Here is a 20,425-nt window from a genome sequence, read left to right as displayed (position 1 = left end):
GAGGGGGAGTGCAATTGATGATAGAGAAAGAATTATGTCCATACAAGGTAGAGATGCAAGAGGGAAATAGGGCCAGTGGTTTTGAGGCAGTATGGTGTGAGATAGAGATGAATAGAATCAAATACTTGGTGGGATGTTGTTATAGACCTGGTAATGTGGATGGTGGTGATAGTGAAATGTATAGTCAAATAGCCAAGCAAATAAGAAAAGGGTTATCATTATGGGTGATTTTAATTATGGCAATATAGACTGGAATGAAGAGATGGCAACTGGAAGTAAAGAAAATTAGTTTCTTGAGTTTTTGAGGGATAACTACCTCAGATAGTATGTAACAGAGGGCACACGAGGATTAAGGGTCTTGGATTTTGGTCATCTCATCGGAGAATGTAATTATCAATGAGGTGTCAAATCATCCATCAAACTGGTGAAAGTGACCATGAAGTGATTACCTGGGTGGTTGCCAGAAGTGCAAGGACCCCTGTGAAAAAAGGGTATATGTGGACCTACAAGGGGGGGGGGTGATTATGAAGAGCTCAGGAGACAGCTTGCAGGTGTAGCATGGAATGAGGAGTTAGCTGGAAAAGAGATCAATGCAGCTTGGGGGATTTTCAAAAACTATTTAGTAGATGAAATGTCTAAATGTATACCATGGGTGAGAAGGTTAAATAAGTTAGGTGTGAGATGGATGAATAAAGAGATTAAGCATGCAATACAGAGAAAAAGGGCATTGTGAAGGCAGCATAAGAGAAGTGGAAGTAACCAATTTCATGACAAAGACCAGGCAAGAAGGGTGACTTGGTTGGGGAAAGTAGCTAAAGAGTGGTATGAACAGCAGTTAGCTAATGAAGCCAAAACGATTCCTAGGGAGTTCTTTCGATATGTAGCCAGCAAAAGAAAGAATGATTATGGAAGGATGACATTGATTGGAGGAAATGATATAAAGACAGCTGTTGTAGAATGTGTGGTGGAGATACTTAATGAGCAGTTAATAAATATCTTTCAATCTTGTGAATGTGACTTCATAGAGAGATTGAGATGAGTTGATGATGGGGAAGAAAGACTGACTGTAAGTCAGCAATAGGTGTTTGGGAAGGTGAGTAAACTAGATATAAATAAGGCTGTGGGACTTGATAATATATCACTGCATATTCTGAAGGAATGTGCCAGAGAGTTGACACCTGCCTTGACATATTTTTTTAATACTAGTCTTGCACTTGGTCAAGTTCCTAAAGAGTGGAAGGAGGGCAAGATTGTGCCACTTCATAAAGGAGGTGATCGAACTCACATCAAACTAAAGGCCTATCTGTGTGTCAGGTGTTGTGGTTAAGTTGTTGGAGAAGCTTGTGAGAACTAGGATCCAGAATTGGGTTGACAACAATGGTATTACTTTGATGGACAGCATGGATTTGCTAAATGGAGGTCATGTTTTAGTAATCTACTTAGTTATTACAATAAAGTGACTGCATCACTTTATGGTAATAAGTGAACAGAGGAGAAGCATACACAGTAATATACTTCAATTTCGCAAAGGCTTTTGATAGATTACCTCATGATAAGTTGACAGTCAAACTTGAGCAGATGGGGTTGGTTATTAGATTAGCGTATTGGATTGGAGACTGGCTATCTGATAGGTATCAACAATTTGTGTGTGGGGGGGTGCTATATCCAGGAAAAGGAAAGTCACTAGTGGAGTGCCTCAGGGGTCTGTTTTAGGGCCATTACTATTTAACTTGTATATTAATGATATTGGCGAAGATTTGGATGGAGATATTCAGTTGTTTGCAGATGATGGAAAGTTGGGACGAACCATAAAGAGTAGTGAAGATGTTGTGGCCTTGCAAGAAGACTTGATGGACAGTGATTGGGCACTGAAATGGGGATGTGAGTTCAATGTTGCAAAATGTAAGGTTTTAAAATTTGGAAAACAAAGATGGGATGCAGAATTTATGCTTGGTGAGAATATATTGTTGAAAGTAGAGGAAATAAGAGATCTGGGGGTGATAGTGGATAAAGATGTAAAATTTAGGGGACACATTGCCAAAATTGTGAAGACAACACAAAGACTTCTCTGAATGATGCAGAGGACACTGACGTGTAGAAGTAGGGAGATTCTTGTTCCATTGTATAAGGCTTTGATTAGGCCACACATGGACTATTGTGCCCAGATTTGGTCACCTGGTTTTCAGAAGGATGTACTACATTGTGTACTACATTGATGGAACGGTACTCCAAGAGATTGATAAGCCTAGGGACTTAGGACTGTTGGTAGATAGGGAGGTGAAGTTCAGGGGACACATTGCTAAGGTGTCCAATATAGCACATAGGATTACTTGGTTATTAAGGAACACACTGACATCCAGTGATAAAGCAGTTATTATTCCCCTTTATAAAGTGTTGATACTTCCACATTTGGATTACTGTGCTCAGGTCTGGTCACCTGGATTCCTTGGAGATGAGGAGGTTGTGGAGAGGGTTCAGAAGAGAGTGACTAAGTTGGTGAGTGATGTAAAAAATGCTCCCATTGATAGATTGAGAGCTTGTGAATTGCAGAGGTTGATTGATAGGAAGAGAAGAGGGGATATGATAGAAACATTTCAATTACTAAAAGGTTTTTATAAGATTGAGGGGAAATGTTTCAGTTGGGTGATAGTGATGGAAGAACAAGAGGTCATCCCTGGAAATTAAGGAAAAGTGTGGATAACAAAGCTGTGAGAACAAGGTTTTTTGCCTGGAGAGTGGTGAAGGAGTTGCCGGTCTCAGTTGTGAGTTCTTCGTCTGTAAATGAATTCAAGAAGAGATATGATAGATGTTGTTGTGTTAGTTTGTGTCTCCCGTGATGAGTCTACTGACTCCATGGAGATACCCATAATATTAATAAATAATAAAAATTTTTATCCTGCTTAGCACTAAGCAATGGTCACCTCCAATTTCAAATCATCAGTACACTCTTGTATCTCTGATATTAGCATGAAGATATCCCTATCAACAATGACACAGTCAATTAAGATTTTCTTATTTCTTTTATCATCTCTCCATGTGAACTTGTATGCATCTTTATGTTGGAATATGGTTTTAGTACTGAATAGTCTGTATCTTGAGCATAAATCTGGCAAATACTTCCCTTTATTGTTCAGTCTGGCATTCTCTCCAAATTTTCACAAAACATTCCTATATGCCTGGTGGGATTCAATTCGATTCTGCTGTTTAGATATCCAACAAAGACCTCTTTTTCCATTTTCTTTATATTAGCTGCCTGTTTTAATGACTTGAAAAATTCTCACAGTTCTTCCTTAGAAACTTCTGTGGGACCATAGGCACAAATAAGTTTCATTCTCCTTTTCCCCATTTTGAAATGTGCCCACATTACCCTACTGGAAAATGCCTTCCAATCAAGACGTTTGCTATTGAATGCTATTGCTACTACTTCCTATATTTGTTCATTATTGCCTGAATATAACATCCCTTACTTATTATTTATTATTATTAATATTATTATTACCCCAAGTCCCCATGGAGTCAAAGACTCATCTGGGAGGTACTTTATCACACACACATCTCATCAGACCATGTCTTAAACACACTCAAACTACTTGTAGACTCCACACTCTCATGCAAGGCATTTCAATCATTTACAACTCTGCACGAAAAAAACCTGCTTCTCACTCCCCTACTCATACCCTCTTTACACAGTTTTCAGGGATAACCTCTGGTTCTGTCCCAATCTCCCACTATTTTCTGTAGAGCTTCTCCAGCATTGATCCTATAGAAACCCCTTACTAACTTGTGGGTTTCTATCATATCTTCCCTCTTCCTCCTGTCCTCCAGACTCTACAAATTACATCATTTACATGATGTAATTTGCATCATCTCAATCTTTCCTCATACTCGACATTCCAGAGGTTAGAAACTACCTTAGTCAGTCACCTTTGGACCCTTTCCAAGATCTCTTCATCCTTCTGAAAACCAGGTAACGGAAGCTGGGCACAATAGTCCATGTGTGGCCTAATCAAAGACTTATACAACGGAACAAGAATCTCCCTACTTCTACAAGTCAGTGATCTCCGCATCATTCCCAGACGCCTTTGTGTTGTCTTCACAATTTTGGCAATGTGTCCCCTAAATTTCAGATCCTTATCCACGATCACCCCTAGATCTCTTATTTCCTCCACCTCCAACAATATATCCTAACCAAGCATAAATTCTGCATTCCATCATTGTTTTCCAAATTTCAAAACCTTCCATTTCGCAACACTGAATTCAGATCCCCATTTCCGTGCCCAATCACTCAATTTATTCAATTCTTGTAAGGTCATGACATCTTCTCTACTCTTCATGGTTCATCCCAACTTTGCATCATCTGCAAACAACTGAATATCTCCATCCAAATCTTCGCCAATATCATTAATATACAAGTTAAATAGTAATGGCCCTAAAACAGACCCCTGAGGCACTCCACTAGTGACTTTCCTTTTCCTGGATATAGCACCCCCACACACACAAATTGTTGATACCTATCAGATAGCCAGTCGCCAATCCAATACGCTAATCTAATATCCAACCCCATCTGCTCAAGTTTGACTGTCAACTTATCATGAGGTAATCTATCAAAAGCCTTTGCGAAATTGAAGTATATTACTGTGTATGCTTCTCCTCTGTCCACTTATTACAATAAAGTGATGCAGTCACTTTATTGTAATAAGTAGATTACTAAAACATGACCTCCATTTCACAAATCCATGCTGTCCATCAAAGTAATACCATTGTTGTCAACCCAATTCTGGATCCTAGTTCTCACAAGCTTCTCCAACAATTTAACCACAACACCTGACACACAGATAGGCCTATAGTTTGATGCTTGAGTTCGATCACCTCCTTTATGAAGTGGCACAATCTTGCACTCCTTAGGAACTTGACCGAGCGTAAGAGTCGTATTAAGAACATACGTCAAGGCAGGTGTCAACTCCCTGGCGATATATTATCAAGTTCCACAGCATTATTAACATCTAGTTTGTCAACTCCCATACACCTCTTGCTCACTTAAAGTTAGTCTCTCCTTTCCATCATCAACAGGTCTCAAACTCTCCATGAAGTCACATTCAAAAGATTGAAAGACCTTTATGAACTGCTCATTAAGTATCTCTACCACACATTCTGCAACAGCTGTCTTTATACCATTTTCTCCAATCAATGTGATCCTTCCATAATCATTCTTTATTTTTCTAGCTACATATTGAAAGAACTCCTTAGAATTCATTTTGGCTTCATTAGCTAACTGCTGTTCATACCTCACTTTAGCTACCCTCACCAACCAAGTTACCCGCCTTGCCTGGTCTTTGTAAACCTCAAGGAATTGGTTATTCCACTTCTCTTATGCTGCCTCCACAATGCCCTTTTTCTCTGTATCATATGCTTAATCTCTTTATTCATCCATCTCACACCTACCTTATTTAACCTTCTCACACTTGGAATACATTTAGACATTGCATCTACTCAATAATTTCTGAAAATCCCCCAAGCTGCGTTGATCTGTTTTCCGCTAATTCCTCATTCCATGCTACACCAGCAAGCTGTCTCCTAAGCTCTTCATAATCACCCCCCCCCCCTTGTAGTTCCACATATACCCTTTTCTCACAGAAGTCCTCACACTGCTAGCAACCATCCAGGTAATCACCTCATGGTCACGCCTCTTTGTCTCAGTAGTGTCAACTATGTTCACAAGGTAATTTTCCAATTCTTCTGAAATTCAATTTTCTTTCCATTAATACTCCTTATATTGACGGTTCCTATCTTCATTTCTTCATGTTGAGTTGGACAGAATATCCTATATTGTTTATTTCATAAATGATTTTATTATACACTGTTTTTTATTAATAAACATTTTTTCATTACAAAAATTGCTTATTTCATTACATATATATATGTGATTTCCCTACAAAGGTTTATAAATTTTTTCTTTTTACCTGAAACCAGTCAATAGTGCAACAGTTAATTAGAGATGGAAACATTCTGAGCCTATTTCGGAAAGCTCCTCCTATAGGACTCATAGCTAACACTAAATGAAGATTTTGTCTCACTCTTTCAATGAAAAAATTGTATAGAGATAAAGGGGTTGTGTCAATTTTCTTTCCCTAAATAAAATAAAATAAAAGAGAGAAAAAATTATCAAGCAATTGAAGATTTCCCTTCAAATCATTTCCTATATCATTTAATGTACAAATCAAACAGAAGAGGTTCAAGAATAGAGTGCTGCAGTATACTGCCAGTCACCTACCTTCTTCTGCATGCTCCCTGGAATCTCTTCTCATTGCTTCAGGTTGTGTAACAGACATCCAAGTGATATCCTGTCAAATGGCTTTGCAAAATTCAATAATATTGTCATGTAGCATTCCCTTATCAAAATCAAGTATCATCACTCTACTATTATAAAATGTGAGTAAATTAATCAAAACCAAGATATTCCTCATAGATTATCATTTTTATCCACCATTTATGAGCTTGGTCTTTCATCAACCTTTCCAATACCTTTACTATTACTCACAACATACTGATTTGTAATTCACTATTACCTCTCTCTCTCTCTCTCTTTGCAACATGGTCACTCAGTAATAACCTCAGCAACTGAATTATTCATCTGCTTTTGTCACCTCCCTACTATCAACACTCATTAAAAGTAAATTAAAGATGCCAAGAAATTTCTGGGAAGGACCATCACCAAGACTGATTTCAATCTTTATTGAGGTTTCATCAGTGGGAGCCAGATCTAAATTAGGCACATATCATTATTGGAGATGTATAATGCATAGCATTATACATGTCCATAAGGATATGTGCATTGCCTTATGGGATACTAATACAATTAATGTGAAGTCATTGTCCTCTATATATAAGTAGCCCAGTCTTAAAGTGACTTCACACACAAATGTTGTTTGCTTACACTTGGATAAAAGATGAAATCAAGAATATAATTGTTTGTGATCTTTAATTTATATTATAACCAAGTGAAAAAACTTTCAACATCTACGTCTAATCCAGAGTATTTTAGTAATAAGGTGTGTGACACCTTTTAACTACTTTTTAACTACTTCTGCATTACTTCAAACTTGGTATCATTTCTGGGCCTGGCTTCCAAATTGAAGTGCCAAGGATACCTTAAGAGAAGAGATTTTGCTTGGAGAATTACACATGGCCACCTTCCAGTCAATACCATCAAATGGAGATACTTTAACATCCACCAATGTGTGAAATCTGTTAACGATTGGAAACAGTAGAACATGCATTCTACAGCTGTCCTCTTGGCCTGTGTATTTGGAACAGATTCTATTATGTGTTGGGCATTCCATTACTTATAACAGAACAGTTTTTTTTTTTTTTTGCAGTATCCACCACCTGTCAGCAATCTGAAGAGAATTTTGATTTTCATAATTAATGAATTAAATTCTGGAAATTCATTTATGGAAGGTTTGAAAACTAGCAATATAACATACAAATGTTTTATAATACTGTATTGTGGAAATTTTATTGTTCAGTCAGGCAATTTTTGTATTTAGAAAGAAGCATTCTAGAAGATATTAAATTTATCACTAGATGGTGTAGACCAGCATTCTTCAACCTTTTTTTAACCTGTGGACCGAGGAAAATAGGAGAAATATTTCACGGACCAGCTGTTGGCTAAGACAGAAACATAAACTAATGTAGATAGTATTTTATTTATTAAATCCAATGTTATAAAATTATGATTTTTAGCTAGTGTGACATCTGCTGCTGCTTAGAGGTTAGAAAATTTGATATACGTGGCTGGAGCGTTGTTTCTGAGAGATGAAGAAATTTTTGGCGAACCGCCAGGAAAAATCCGCAGACCACAAGTTGAAGAACAAGGGCGTAGACCACCCACATTATGCAATATTCACCAGGGGTAGATAAAATGTTGTCTATTTTTGCTATGAGAGGTTGTTTTAAATAGTTTCATCCTCTTAATTCAATGTGGTCTTATATTCAATTGTAACGATGACTGGAAAGCAATCCCAGGCAGGGAAGGCCAACTCAAGGTGGTTAACTCAGATAAGGCTAACCATCAGGGTATCAGTCATCTTAGCGCTTTAGTTTCAAATGGTCTTTTGGTCATTTGTCTATATCAGATTGGTGAAAAAGGAAAACTAATAACCTTTCGCTATATAATGATATATATTTTTATCTCTCATACTATTTCTCTCTCTCTCTCTCTCTCTCTGTCTTTTCTTTTTTCTAATACTATCAGGCTCTCTTGTACTCGTATACTACTCACTCTAGGCCTATGATGAGGACCCCTTTACTTTTTCACCTCAATAAAGGTCAAAACTGGTCTGGGTAGTGGCCCTTCCCATAATGCATAGCATTATACATATCTATAAGGATATTTGCATTGCATTATGGGAAACCAAGGCAACTGATGTGAAGCCATTGGCCTCTATACACAAGTAGCCCAGCCGTGAAGTGACTTCTGTTTGCTTACACTTGGATAAAAGGTGAAACCAAGAATATAATTTCTTGGCATCTTTAATCTATAGTATAACCAGTGAAAAAAGCTTTCACCTGCTATTTCAACTCATTAAAAGTATCTTTCAACAGTCATTCTTAATTTGATTCTTTTTCTTCTTATTACTATAATTAAGAGGAAACCTTCAATGAAATCTGAACACTCAATCTGCAAGGTACATATAAATCATTATATCTCCTTGTAATGTATTACAATTCCTTGTTTTGTTTCTGTCATATCCACTCATTCTTTTTTTTCTTCTTTTGCCTCATTCCAGAAACTGCTGGATATAGGATTCCCCCTGAGCTTTCCAGATCTGTCTATCTACTTATTTCTCTAACACAGAGGATTGCTGCAATAATGAGAAGGACACTGACCTGCAGAGATAAAACAGTTATCATTCCGTTGTATAAGACCCTGATCAGACCACACTTGGACTATTGTTCTCAGATTTGGTCCCCAGGATTTGAAGGGGATAAATTAACTGTGGAAAGGGTACAAAGGCGGATAACAAAGATGGTTTCAGGACTGTACAATGATAGTTATGAGGATCGGCTGAGGGAATGCGGACTGCAGAGTTTGGTGGATAGAAGAAGGAGAGGTGATATAATTGAGACTTTTAAACTGTTGAGAGGTGGTTATAGGGTTGACACCGGGGAGTTCTTTTGCTTGGTTGAACAGTGGGAAGGAATGATGACAAGAGGCCATCCCTGGAAGTTACGGAAGGAAACTATGAGCAAGAGGGTGAGGAGTGGTTGAACCATGGAATGCTTTGCCTGATGGAGTGGTGAGAGCAAGAACGGTCAATGAGTGGTATGATAGACCTTGTGTTTCTTAGGGGGGGGGGGACCTCCCCTCGATGAATCTTGATAGTCTTTGTGTTCCTTAGGAAGGACCTCCCACAATGAGTCTTTTGACTTCATGGATGCCTGAATAATAATAATAATAATAATCTTTAGCCAATGTCCCCCATCTCTTGTCAAACCTTTGGAGATCATCCCTCCAGCATGTTCTCTAGCAACCTCTCCTTCTCTCGATAACGGCTCAGTGGTTAATTTTGTCCACCTTTCATCTGGCTATTTACTAATATGGTCAACCCATCAATTCTGTTTACATGTTGTACAGCACTTCACAATAGCTTCTACTCCAGCCATTTCTCTAATTCTTATTCTATCCCTTTTTGTTTGGGGAATTTGTCTCTCCAAGGCTCTTTGGGCCACACGCAACCTCTCTTCTCAGTTTTTTAATTGTTGCCCATGTCTCAATTCAATAGGTAAACACTGGAAAAATGCATGCATATTAAAGAACTTTCGATTTAGGCATATAAATAAATCTCCTAACAGATAATCTTTATACAAACAAAATGCTTTCTTTCCTTGTGTGATTCTTCTACTTATTTCTGTAACTTGTTTTTCCTTAAAACTCACTAATTGACCAAGGTAATAACTATAGTCCTTCACAATTTCAGTGTAGTTATCTCATAATTTTAGTTTGGTTGATTTGAATTTATCAACAGTTTTTAGTTAGATTCATCTTTAAACTATTTTCCTGCTTTCTCTATCAAAGTCATTTAACATTTCCTGAACTTCTTTGTTTTTTGCTAAGAGAACAATGTTATCCAGAAAGCGTAAGTAACAGAAATTTTTTCCATTCATGCTAATTGCTAATTGGCAATCAGGGATGCTACTGATATTCAGCACTTACAAAATTGAATAAGCTGGAAAATTGGGGAAACAAAAATGAACATCAGTATAATGCTAGTAAATGTAAACTTATGCACTTTGGCGTGATGAGATTTCAGCTGCATATCATATCAGCAGGGTTATGCTACAAGAAATTGAGGAGGCAAGGGATCTTGGCATAGTGGTGGATAGGAATTTGAAGTTCAGAGGTCACATAACAAAAGTTGCAAATACAACTCAGAGGATAATTGCAACGATAAGAGGCACACCTGGATTGCTGTGGGCAGATTTAGTCTCCAAGATTCCAAGGGAATAAAGAAGCTGTGGAAAGGGCGCAAAGAAGAGTTACAAAGATTATATCCAGATTGTGGGTTTTTTATTATCATAACAGATTGTGAGTATGTGGATTACAGACTTTGGTTAACAGGAGAAAGAGAGGTGATATGATAGAGGTCTATAAACATTTGAATGGGTGTTACAAGATATCATCTGATGAAATTTTTTATTATATAGAAGGTGGGAGGAAGAACACAAGGAGCATCCATGGAAGTAAAGTTTGTTCATAGTCAAGACAGATGTAAGAGCTAGGTTTTTCTCTCACAGAGCAGTGAGTGAGTGGAATAGTTTGCCTTTAAGAGTAGTGTTAAATTCTGAATGAAAGGAATTATAATATAATCGTGTTTCATTCAGGATTTAACATAGTCTGCCATTCCCTAAGCCAAATTTGCTCATCAGATAAATAGCAAATTATTTACTTACTGATGTATATTTCATAATTATAAAATAATTGTATGTTCTATTATAATGTAATGGAAAGTGGGAGAATAGTTGTTAGTTATTTATCCTGTACTAATTCTTTGTAGAATATATACATCCTATGTGAACTGTGCACGGAAACTCGGAACTTAATTCGTTTGTGTAAACCATTGCCAAAGACATAGCCAGTAGGACAGAAATTAAGTGCTGTATGAAATTACGAAGTTATCCGACAGCGCACATTTTGGCGCCAGTTACCATGCCGTGCTTACGATGTTATCCACGAGGTAGATATCTTTGGAACGAAGAAGAGAGAAGAGACATAGGCTGTTGATATAGGAGGTAGGAGAGAGAGGAACAAAGACCAACAGTATAACCGGGTTGAAAAGACAAGGGAGCTCTCTGTTTTTCTCTTACTCTTCTGCAGGCTCTTGTTCGTATCCTGATTCTTATTCCCTCGTCTTGTAATTGTGAAAGATGAGGGGCATGACAGGGATTGCCAAGGAAACCTGAAGGATAGACATTTTAGAGCGAGGCAGGCATGTATTCCCGAGTCAACAAGATCGTTATGGTGAACCTGGATCCTATCGAACTAAAGTGTTTCCCAGAACATGTGATAATAGGCAAAGTATGTCAACCGTCCCGATAAGGAAATCCTTTCTATGTATTTTGTGAACGTAATTACAATGAAGAGGAAGTGTATTGCCTTAATGACAGTTCAAGTTTGAACGTGTGATATCTTGAAGCTTGCTCCAAGAGAATGTGATATAAGTTAGAAACTGACTTACTAAGAATTACTCTAATAGATTGGTAGGACTTTAAAATTCCTTCGTGTGTATTTAGCAATATGTGCATTGTATAACCAGAATGGCTAAGCAGAGTCGACAATTGAAATATACTGAATAGATAACCTTTGTCTAAAGTTGTACTTAGAAGCTTATAACTCTAAGAAGGGCAAAAATCTATATGTTAAGAATTTAACTATGCTGACTATACTCTACTGAGAAGTTACTATTGTCTTAATAAGAACTTCTTCATTTCATGATCATTTTAGTTATGTTTAGATCTTCTTAGATTAATGTAAATTCATGTGATATTCTATTAAATGTTTTTATTTAGTTTGAATCTTGTGCTTGCCTGAGTTCATTTCATTGCATCGCTCATTTAACAGTTCGGATCTAAGTGGGAACTCTACTTAATGTGAAAGTAAGAAAAGATTACAGAACTATGACTGCTATATAACTTAAAGGTAATTTGTCTAAGGAAGGTTCTGTCTTATTTAGATTACTGTAGCATTGTACTTGCTGATGATCGATTCCTTAACATTGTTCTTAAAACCATGGACACAGAGCGGCGCAGTTAAATATAAATTTTCTTCGTGTTCTAAAAAGGAATCAATCAGCAGAAAGAACTAGGGAAATACCAACCTCGTCGATAACCTCCCCTATTGTCTTAACTCTTGTACAGTGTTACCCATATAGAGATTAGGCCTAAACTGTCTCGTTACTGAATACTGTATTCAGGCGAAAATAGAGCACATAACAAAGAAGAAAGACGTCACAACAAAATGGTGCAGTGGGCAGGATTGTTGATTAACGTGTATTAATTAATTAATTAAGTATTGAAATGAGCTTAAGAAGGATTAATTCTTAAAACTTTAATAACAAAGTTGAGTGAATCACGGTGAGCAGGTTGTGAAACGAATCAGGCAAGGAATTGTGTCTCATTTGAATTCAATTTTAAAGTTTTGATTAATTAGAATTGTAACTGATAAACCAATATGGCTGTTGCATCCACCTTGGGAATGGAGGAGAGTGAGTTCTTCCAAACTGTAAACCCCCAGCAGGTCTTTCCTCAATTTTCAGGGAGGAATTGGACGATGTACTATCTTTTTTTTTTTGTTGAAAAACTTAGAGGATAGCAAATTGGACTGACTTCCAGTTATTGATATTACTTCGAAGCAAATTAACTGGTAAAGCAAAGACACTTCTGTACTCATCTACGGTCCTTAAAGAAACAATGCAATATTCTAAATTTAGGGACGTGCTCATCTCGGAATTCTCCTATACTAAGAGCCACTGCCGAGCCTTTAGACAGCTCCATGATTGCATACAAAATGACACAGAAAATGTAACAAGTTATTTCAATAGATTAGTGAGTATTACTAAATCTATGAGAATATCCCCAGCAGAAAAACCTCACCTGGATTGGATCACATTCCAACAATTTCGACTGGGATTGCATGAAAAGTTAAAAGAGGTCATCTACAAAAAAAGGGCAATCAATCTGGAAGGGTGCTATGGTTTATCCAAGCAGAGAGAGAGGGTATTAGAAGAGATGCAACAGATATGCTCCATGAGACAATTGCTAATACAAGACTATGATGTGCAACTTTCACCCTTGCCAATTCTTAAGTGCTTTTTGGGTTGTGCTCAAGAGGTTAAAGATATAAGTATCAGAAGCTATTGCTATCAATCAAGAATCAATGAATGGAGAGAACATGACTGAAAAACAGCTCAAAATTAAAGAAAAGGGGAGCGAAGACCCAGTGTCAAATTTGCAAGAAGTAACTAAACCCTTGTTTTTAAGTTTCAATGCCTCCAATGCAAAGATTTCCTCTTGCCCTGATATTATTATTATTATTATTTCGGGCGACTCCAGGAGTCCTTAGCCTCATCGAGGGAGGCCCTAAACATCATGTCCACACAACTATGTGATTACATTCTAACATTTTCTATCATACCTTGTCTTGAACTCGTTCACCGTCATAGCACCCACAACAGACCCTGGCAGCTTATTCCACTAATTTACCACTCTAAAAGTAAAGAACCCAGCTCTAACACCCCTGCTAACCACACTCTTGCCCAGCTTCCATAGGTGTCCCCTAGTTCTCCCACCACCAGTCTCGATCTCAAAAATATCCTCTGAATTAATCCTATAGAATCCCTTTAGCAATTTGAATGTCTCAATCATATCTCGCCTTTTCCGCCTATCAACTAGTTTCTGCAACCCACAAATCTTCAACCTGTTCTCATATGGTTCATTCCGTAGACCTGTTATCATCTTAGTCACTCGCCTGTGGATCCTCTCCACCTCCTCCCCGTCAAGAAGGAACCGAGGTGACCAAATCTGGGCACAGTAGTCGAGATGAGGTCTTATCAAGGCTCAGTACAGAGGTACAATAACTTGCTTGTCTCTGCTCGTCAAGGTATTTTTCAACAACCAAGTGAGTTGATGAACTGATTTAGCTACTTTTGCAGTGTGTCCCCTAAACTTCATCTCCCTATCCACCAACACTCCCAAGTCCCTGGCCTCATCAATCTCTTGGAGTACAGTTCCACCAATGTGGTATACTGCTGCTAATCTTTTCACCCCAAAATGCATAGCCTTACATTTTGTCACATTAAATTGACATCCATTCTCCTTAGCCCAGAACTCCAATCTATCTAAGTCATCCTGCAAGACTTTGACATCTTCTGCATTCACTATTGCCCTACCCAACTTTGCATCATCAGCGAACAAATGAATTGTTCCACTTAGATCCTTCCCTATATCGTTAATGAACAGATTAAACAGCAATGGTCCAAGAACAGAACCCTGCGGCACACCACTAGTCACAGGCCGTCTTTTGGACTCTACTCCTGAAGAAACTACTCTTTGATATCTCTCCTTCAACCAACCACCTATCCACCTCACCAACCCTATATCCATTCCCATATGTTGTAGTTTACAGATTAGTATTCCATGTGGTATCCTGTCAAATGCCTTTGCCAGGTCCAGCAGTATCACTGTAAACCCATTTCCCTTATCCAGTTCAGCCGTCACCTTGTTATAAAACTTGAGCAAGTTACTGAAGCATGATCTACCCTTCACAAAGCCATGCTGTCCCCTGTACAGTATCTCGTTTTCATCAATCCATTCCTGTATTTTTCCCTTGACTACTTTCTCTAAGACCTTGACAACGACTCCTGATATGCTGATCGGTCGGTAATTTGCAACCGTAGTCTTGGATCCTCCTTTATGCAGTGAAACTATTTTCCCCTCTTTCCACACCTTCGGGACTAAGCCAGACCTGAGACTCAGATTAAACAACATGGTCAAGGGCACTGATAATTCTTTAGCCGCTTCACGCAAGACCTGTGCCGGTATACCATCCAATCCCACAGATGTGTTCACATTAAGGTTCTGTAATAGACTAGTCACCTCCACTTCGTTCATCACTATTCCCGTATAAACTAATGATTCCTTCATTTTTTCAATGTCACCACCTGGATGATATGCTTTTGCATATCATCCAGGTGGTGACAGTGAATATCCTAGAGAAGCAGGCTAAATAACAGAAACCGTGTGGAAATGAGGAAATTAATATTGATGCCTCTACCACTTCAAGTAGCAAGCCTGATTCACTGAGCCATGATTCCCACAGAATGCAAAATGTAGCAGTGGCGGAGGTGAAAGGAAGGCTACCTTTGTCGCTCATGCAAGGTCTAGTTGAAAAAATTTCATGCGACATACTGCTAGATACTGGCACGCATATATAAATCATTCCCAACTCCCTGATAAATAAGTTTATTGATAATTTCTCTGATAACATCACCCTGGTTCAAAAACCCATGAAAATCACTGGAATCTCTAAGGTTGAGCTAATCGCCACAAGAAAGATAACTGCTAATTTTTCCATACCTTGTTTTTCAGTGGAATTTTCACATGAACTGATTATCCTTCTGGAAATCATTGACACAAATGACCAAATCAAGCCATACTTGATTTTCCAGGAAATCAAGCCATACTAGGACTTGATTTCCTGGAAAAAAATAAATTCATGTGCGATTTTGCCTCCGCAACCATTTCCCTGTGCAGTATAAGTTATCAACCGATATTCCACAAGGGGAATAAGAAGAGAGAACATAACACGATGGAGATTGAAATTTTGAGCCCAGGGGATGGACTAAGTGAAAATTAATGAAAGTTGTTGCGCAAGGCCACCAGATCAGTGGGGTCAGAGACCAATAGAATAAAAATCGGGGAATTCATTCAATCGATTTTCCAGAAGTATCCCCAAGCATTCACTGAAGATATTAGTTCCTTATCCTCTACGGAAAAATAGGCCATTCCATTCGAATCACTACAAAATCAACCGTATTCATTAAGCAGTACAAAACTCCCTTTAAATATTTAGACAAACTTCAAACCCTCTTAAATGATTATGAAAAAGCAGGGATCATAGAAAAATCTAATTCGAGATGGAACAGCCCCTTTTTATTAGTGGAAAGGCTGATGGAAGCCTAAGATTTTTATTAGATCTGCATGAGATTAATAAGGTCACCATGCCCATTGACTTCCCTCTCTGCAACACAGAGGAGCTTCTGACAAGTCTAGAGGGAGCAAGGTACTTTTTGAAATTAAACTTGAACTCAGGCTATTTTCAGATCCCTCTTAGGAAAGAAGATAGACAGTTCTTAGAATGGTAAACTTCTGCCGAAAGTTCATTTCCAATTGCTCCCAAATAATGAAGCCCATAGTTAGCTTGACTATGGGCTCCATTATTTGAATATAGGAACAAAGGAACAGCAACTCGCCCACGAATCCCTCAATCTAGCATTAACCAGATCTCCTGTCCTCACTTATCCCACACTCGGGGAACTCTTCTATCTTGCAGCAGATGCCACAAATGACACTATTGCATCAGTAATAGAACAAAAAAAGAAAGGGAAATTAGACCCATTGCATTCTTAAGTCGAAAACTCTCAGTTATTGAAAAGAAAACGTTAGCTATTGTGCATGTTGAGAAAACTCAGATATATGTTACTGGGAAAGAAAATATTTTTGAGGTCTGACCATAAGCCACTAACCTTCCTATCCTCAATGAAGGATAAAAATCAAAGAATAATTCACTGGCCCTTGGAATTGCAAGAATTCCAGATACAGATAAGCTATGTCCCTGGAAGGTTTAATGTAGTTGCTAATTACCTATCCAGAGCCGTAGATGATGGAGCAGAGGAGAATATCAATACAGAGGGAGAAATAATAAACTCGATAATCAAGATTGATAGGGGGGAAGAAAACAGAAACAAACACCCACATCTACAGAATTGGAACAAATTTTTCATTAAAGAAGCACAGAAACAAGATCCAACATGGGAGGGGGGGGATATATCAATGGATCAAGGATGGGGAGAAAATCTTAGAGGAACATTCCTTTCTGCACTCCCTATTCATTGACAGTGATGGCCTCCTTTTAGCAAAACAGGACATCACAGGAAGTTGGAAAGATAAAATAGTAGTTCGTGCAGTCATGATTCCCTGGATATTACATTCCTTTCATGATGCTGACCTGGCGGGCCACCAAGGTTTCTGAAGAACATGGGGCAGAATAAGAAACAGATATGTATGGAAAAGAATGAGGCGAGACGTCGAGAGTTATGTATCCTTGTTAAGTTCTGAATGACACTAAAATTAAATTAATTCATGTTTCCTAAAGACTTAACATGGGTTTGCATTTTGAAACATATTGATATATCAGATGTACTAATTTCTTGTAACTTACCAAAAAAATTACTAAATAGAGGATATTTTCATTACTTCATGTTATGATGTAAATATTGTAAATTGTTTAATGTTTCAACTTTGCTACTTTTGTGTAAATACTTATAAATTGCTGGGAGAAACAATGATCCGATTAAGTAAAAATGGCCAGAATCTAAACACGTACTACAAGTATGCGTGGACCCTTTTAGATAAGCATGCAGTCCCCCCCCACACACACACCGAAGAGCACGCTAAGATTTCCGTATGTGGCACTAAGTATTGGGAGACATAGGGTGACACGGAAAAAGAGGAGGAGAAAAGCGATGATGTAGAAAGGATCGATGGCACGCAATTTAAAAAGCGTAGCAGCGCCTAGCGGACTCTCTCTTGCTCTTGTGTTTTTGGAACCTCCTTGTGGCACCTTCTCGTCCCCCATTTTTGACGAGGCCATCGAGACAAAGACTGAGGGAACATGCCATGATATCCATGAAAGTTTGCCAGTCAGCAATCAGCCCAGTGGAAGGAAGCCTCCGATTTCCCCGGAGATAGCTAAACCATGTTAGGCCAGTTGACCAGAGAACAACAAGCACTTAGTTTCGGCAGCAGAGATAAGTCCTGCCCGGACCCGCTGAAGAATATTACAGATAAGGTAGAATGAACCAGGAGTCGAGAACGAATGTCCAGTCATGATGTGTGTGATGGCCAAATAGTTCCCCAGCAGTTGGTAATGAACAGTCTATGTATTAATAAGTAACTGTGTTTAAAGAAGAAATTCTGTAACTATAGGAAGGACTTTAGAGATTGTTTTCTTTAAAGTAGAGTAATTATGAGATTTTAGTGAAGAAATTAGTGCGGAAGCACGTGGAGCTAACTTAGTGATTCAATAAATAACAATCCTTTAGTATTGAAGTGTAGAGAAGAGCATGATTGATCTTAAAATAAAATGTGGTTATTAGAATTGATTTTCCTTTGTTTTGCATGCAATGATAAAAGTAGAGAGTTTGAATAGCTATGCTCATCCTTTAGAATTGGTGGATTAATATATCAGTGTATGTTCATAAGGTGTAAGATGTCTCAATTGAAATTAAATGTTTTCTTCTTTAAGTATAATTGATGACTTACCTGATTTTTTTCTCTATTGCACTTTCTAATTAAATTCGGACCATAGTGGGAGATAAATTAATAGGGAGGCTATGACTGCAGAAGTAAGTTATAGTGAAATAAGATAGTATGCTAAACTGTGTTCTGGTTCCTTGATTCTGCACTCTTTGTTAATCTAGGATTCAGGGTGGCGCAGGATAATAGAAATTTACCTTGAATCCGAAAAAGGAATCAGATCCAGTATTGAAACAAAGGAATTGGTGTTGACCATTAGCAATTCCTTTGTCTTATATCCACTAGCATCGTTCTGAAGAGTGAATAATGGCCCTGAGAGAATATTGAGATTGATTAAAATATAGAGTAAAACTGACAAATAAGGTAAGGCAAAGTAAGAGAAGTTAATTAAAATATTTGAATTAAGAACAATAATTACAAATGTATCCAGACATACATTTTACAAACAACCAAAAGGATAAAGATTTTACATCCTCATGCCAACTATGTCAAAGAAGGTCAAGTTAAGGTGGAAAGGCCTTTCTTCAACCGTTCCATATTCCCAGTCATCCATTTCAAGCTGTGGCCATGGACATCATAAGTCCACTCCCAACTAGTTCTAAGGGAAACAGATGCATACTTGTTATAATTGACATGTTTTCTAGATTTCCCGAAGCCAGAACTATGAAGGACCAGAGTGCACAAACAGTGGCAAACAAGTTATTTAAATTAATCGTTTCAAGGTATAGAACCCCCAAAACACTCCTCACTGATCAAGGCTCAAACTTCACAGCTGAAGTCATGCTTCAATTGTGTAAATATTAAAAATAAAAAAACTTTTCACTACTCCTTATCACCCGCAAGGAAACGGAATGTGTGAGAGGATGAACTGAACCCTGAAGCAAACTCTATTCAAACTTGTGAATGACCATTTATCAAACTGGGATAATTTCTTTTCATTCCACCTCTTTGCCTGTAGGACAGCCGTACATGCTACTATAAGGGAAGCCCCTGGAGTAGTTTTGTATGGTTTTGAGCCACTATTTCCTAGCGACTTCAAGAACTCGCGTGCAAGCTCTGGTTGCAGGACATTGACGAGTACCTCACCAATATGACTGCCGAGAACAAGATTGCACATGACTTAGTAGCAGAAGCCAGTCAAAACAGTTCACAAAGGGCTAGAGCATATGCAAAAAAATTGAGAAACTACAAAGAGTTAAAACTTGGGAACATAGTGCTCCTAAAGCAACAGCCCAATAACAAGACAGGGCAAAGTGGGAAAATGTGCAGCGTGACCCTAAGAAATTATCGAAAAGACATCCCCAGTGAACTTCCGAATAAGGGAATCAACAGGACGTGAAAGGACACTAATCGTTCTCTCAGACAGATTAAAATTATTCAAGAACAGGCCTGACCGATTGGTCTGCCTAGGAGATTCATTGGAGAGGGTATGGGGAAAAAAGAGGAATCACCGAAGAGTGAGTAATTTCAGCGAAGATACCAATGGAATGGAACACCCAGTCACGAAACAACTAAGATGAAACACTAACGACCGAGAAGGAGATTTCTACTCTGAAGAAATACTCCAGCACTACAAATTTAGGACACAAACTGTCTGCGATAATAAGAGCAGTAAAGATCTGAATGAGAAAGTAGAGAAGGATAAATACACAAACCATGATGAGGAATCAGGTTTTGTTCAGACAAGATATAATCTGAAACCTCGGAAAAAAATAAGAAGTCTGGATCCTCCACAGGAGTGACCGGTATATAGAAAAATTTTTCTTTAAAAATTTTTCAGTGGAAAAGTAGGCCTTTGTTAATTACTGAATGAAAGGATTTATAATATAAT

At 38.0% G+C, this 20,425-nt stretch overlaps 1 protein-coding gene across 1 annotated transcript in view; it reads right to left on the bottom strand.

The window, feature by feature from the left end:
* LOC150108079 (dynein axonemal heavy chain 3-like) overlaps positions 1-20,425 on the bottom strand; it is a 1,881,116-nt gene that overhangs the window by 903,951 nt on the left and 956,740 nt on the right. The window contains exon 44 of the mRNA XM_090415945.1: positions 5,961-6,128. Coding sequence (XP_090272071.1) covers positions 5,961-6,128 — 168 coding nt within the window. The remainder of the gene's footprint in view (positions 1-5,960; positions 6,129-20,425) is intronic.

Source organism: Typopeltis vanoorti, chromosome 3 (genome assembly GCF_054136105.1).
Source record: "Typopeltis vanoorti isolate ZY-2024b chromosome 3, IOZ_Tvanoo_1.0, whole genome shotgun sequence".
Taxonomy (NCBI): Eukaryota; Metazoa; Arthropoda; class Arachnida; order Uropygi; family Thelyphonidae; genus Typopeltis; species Typopeltis vanoorti.
Note: the sequence above shows the minus strand (reverse complement) of the source record. Positions and strands in the feature narration are given on the sequence as shown.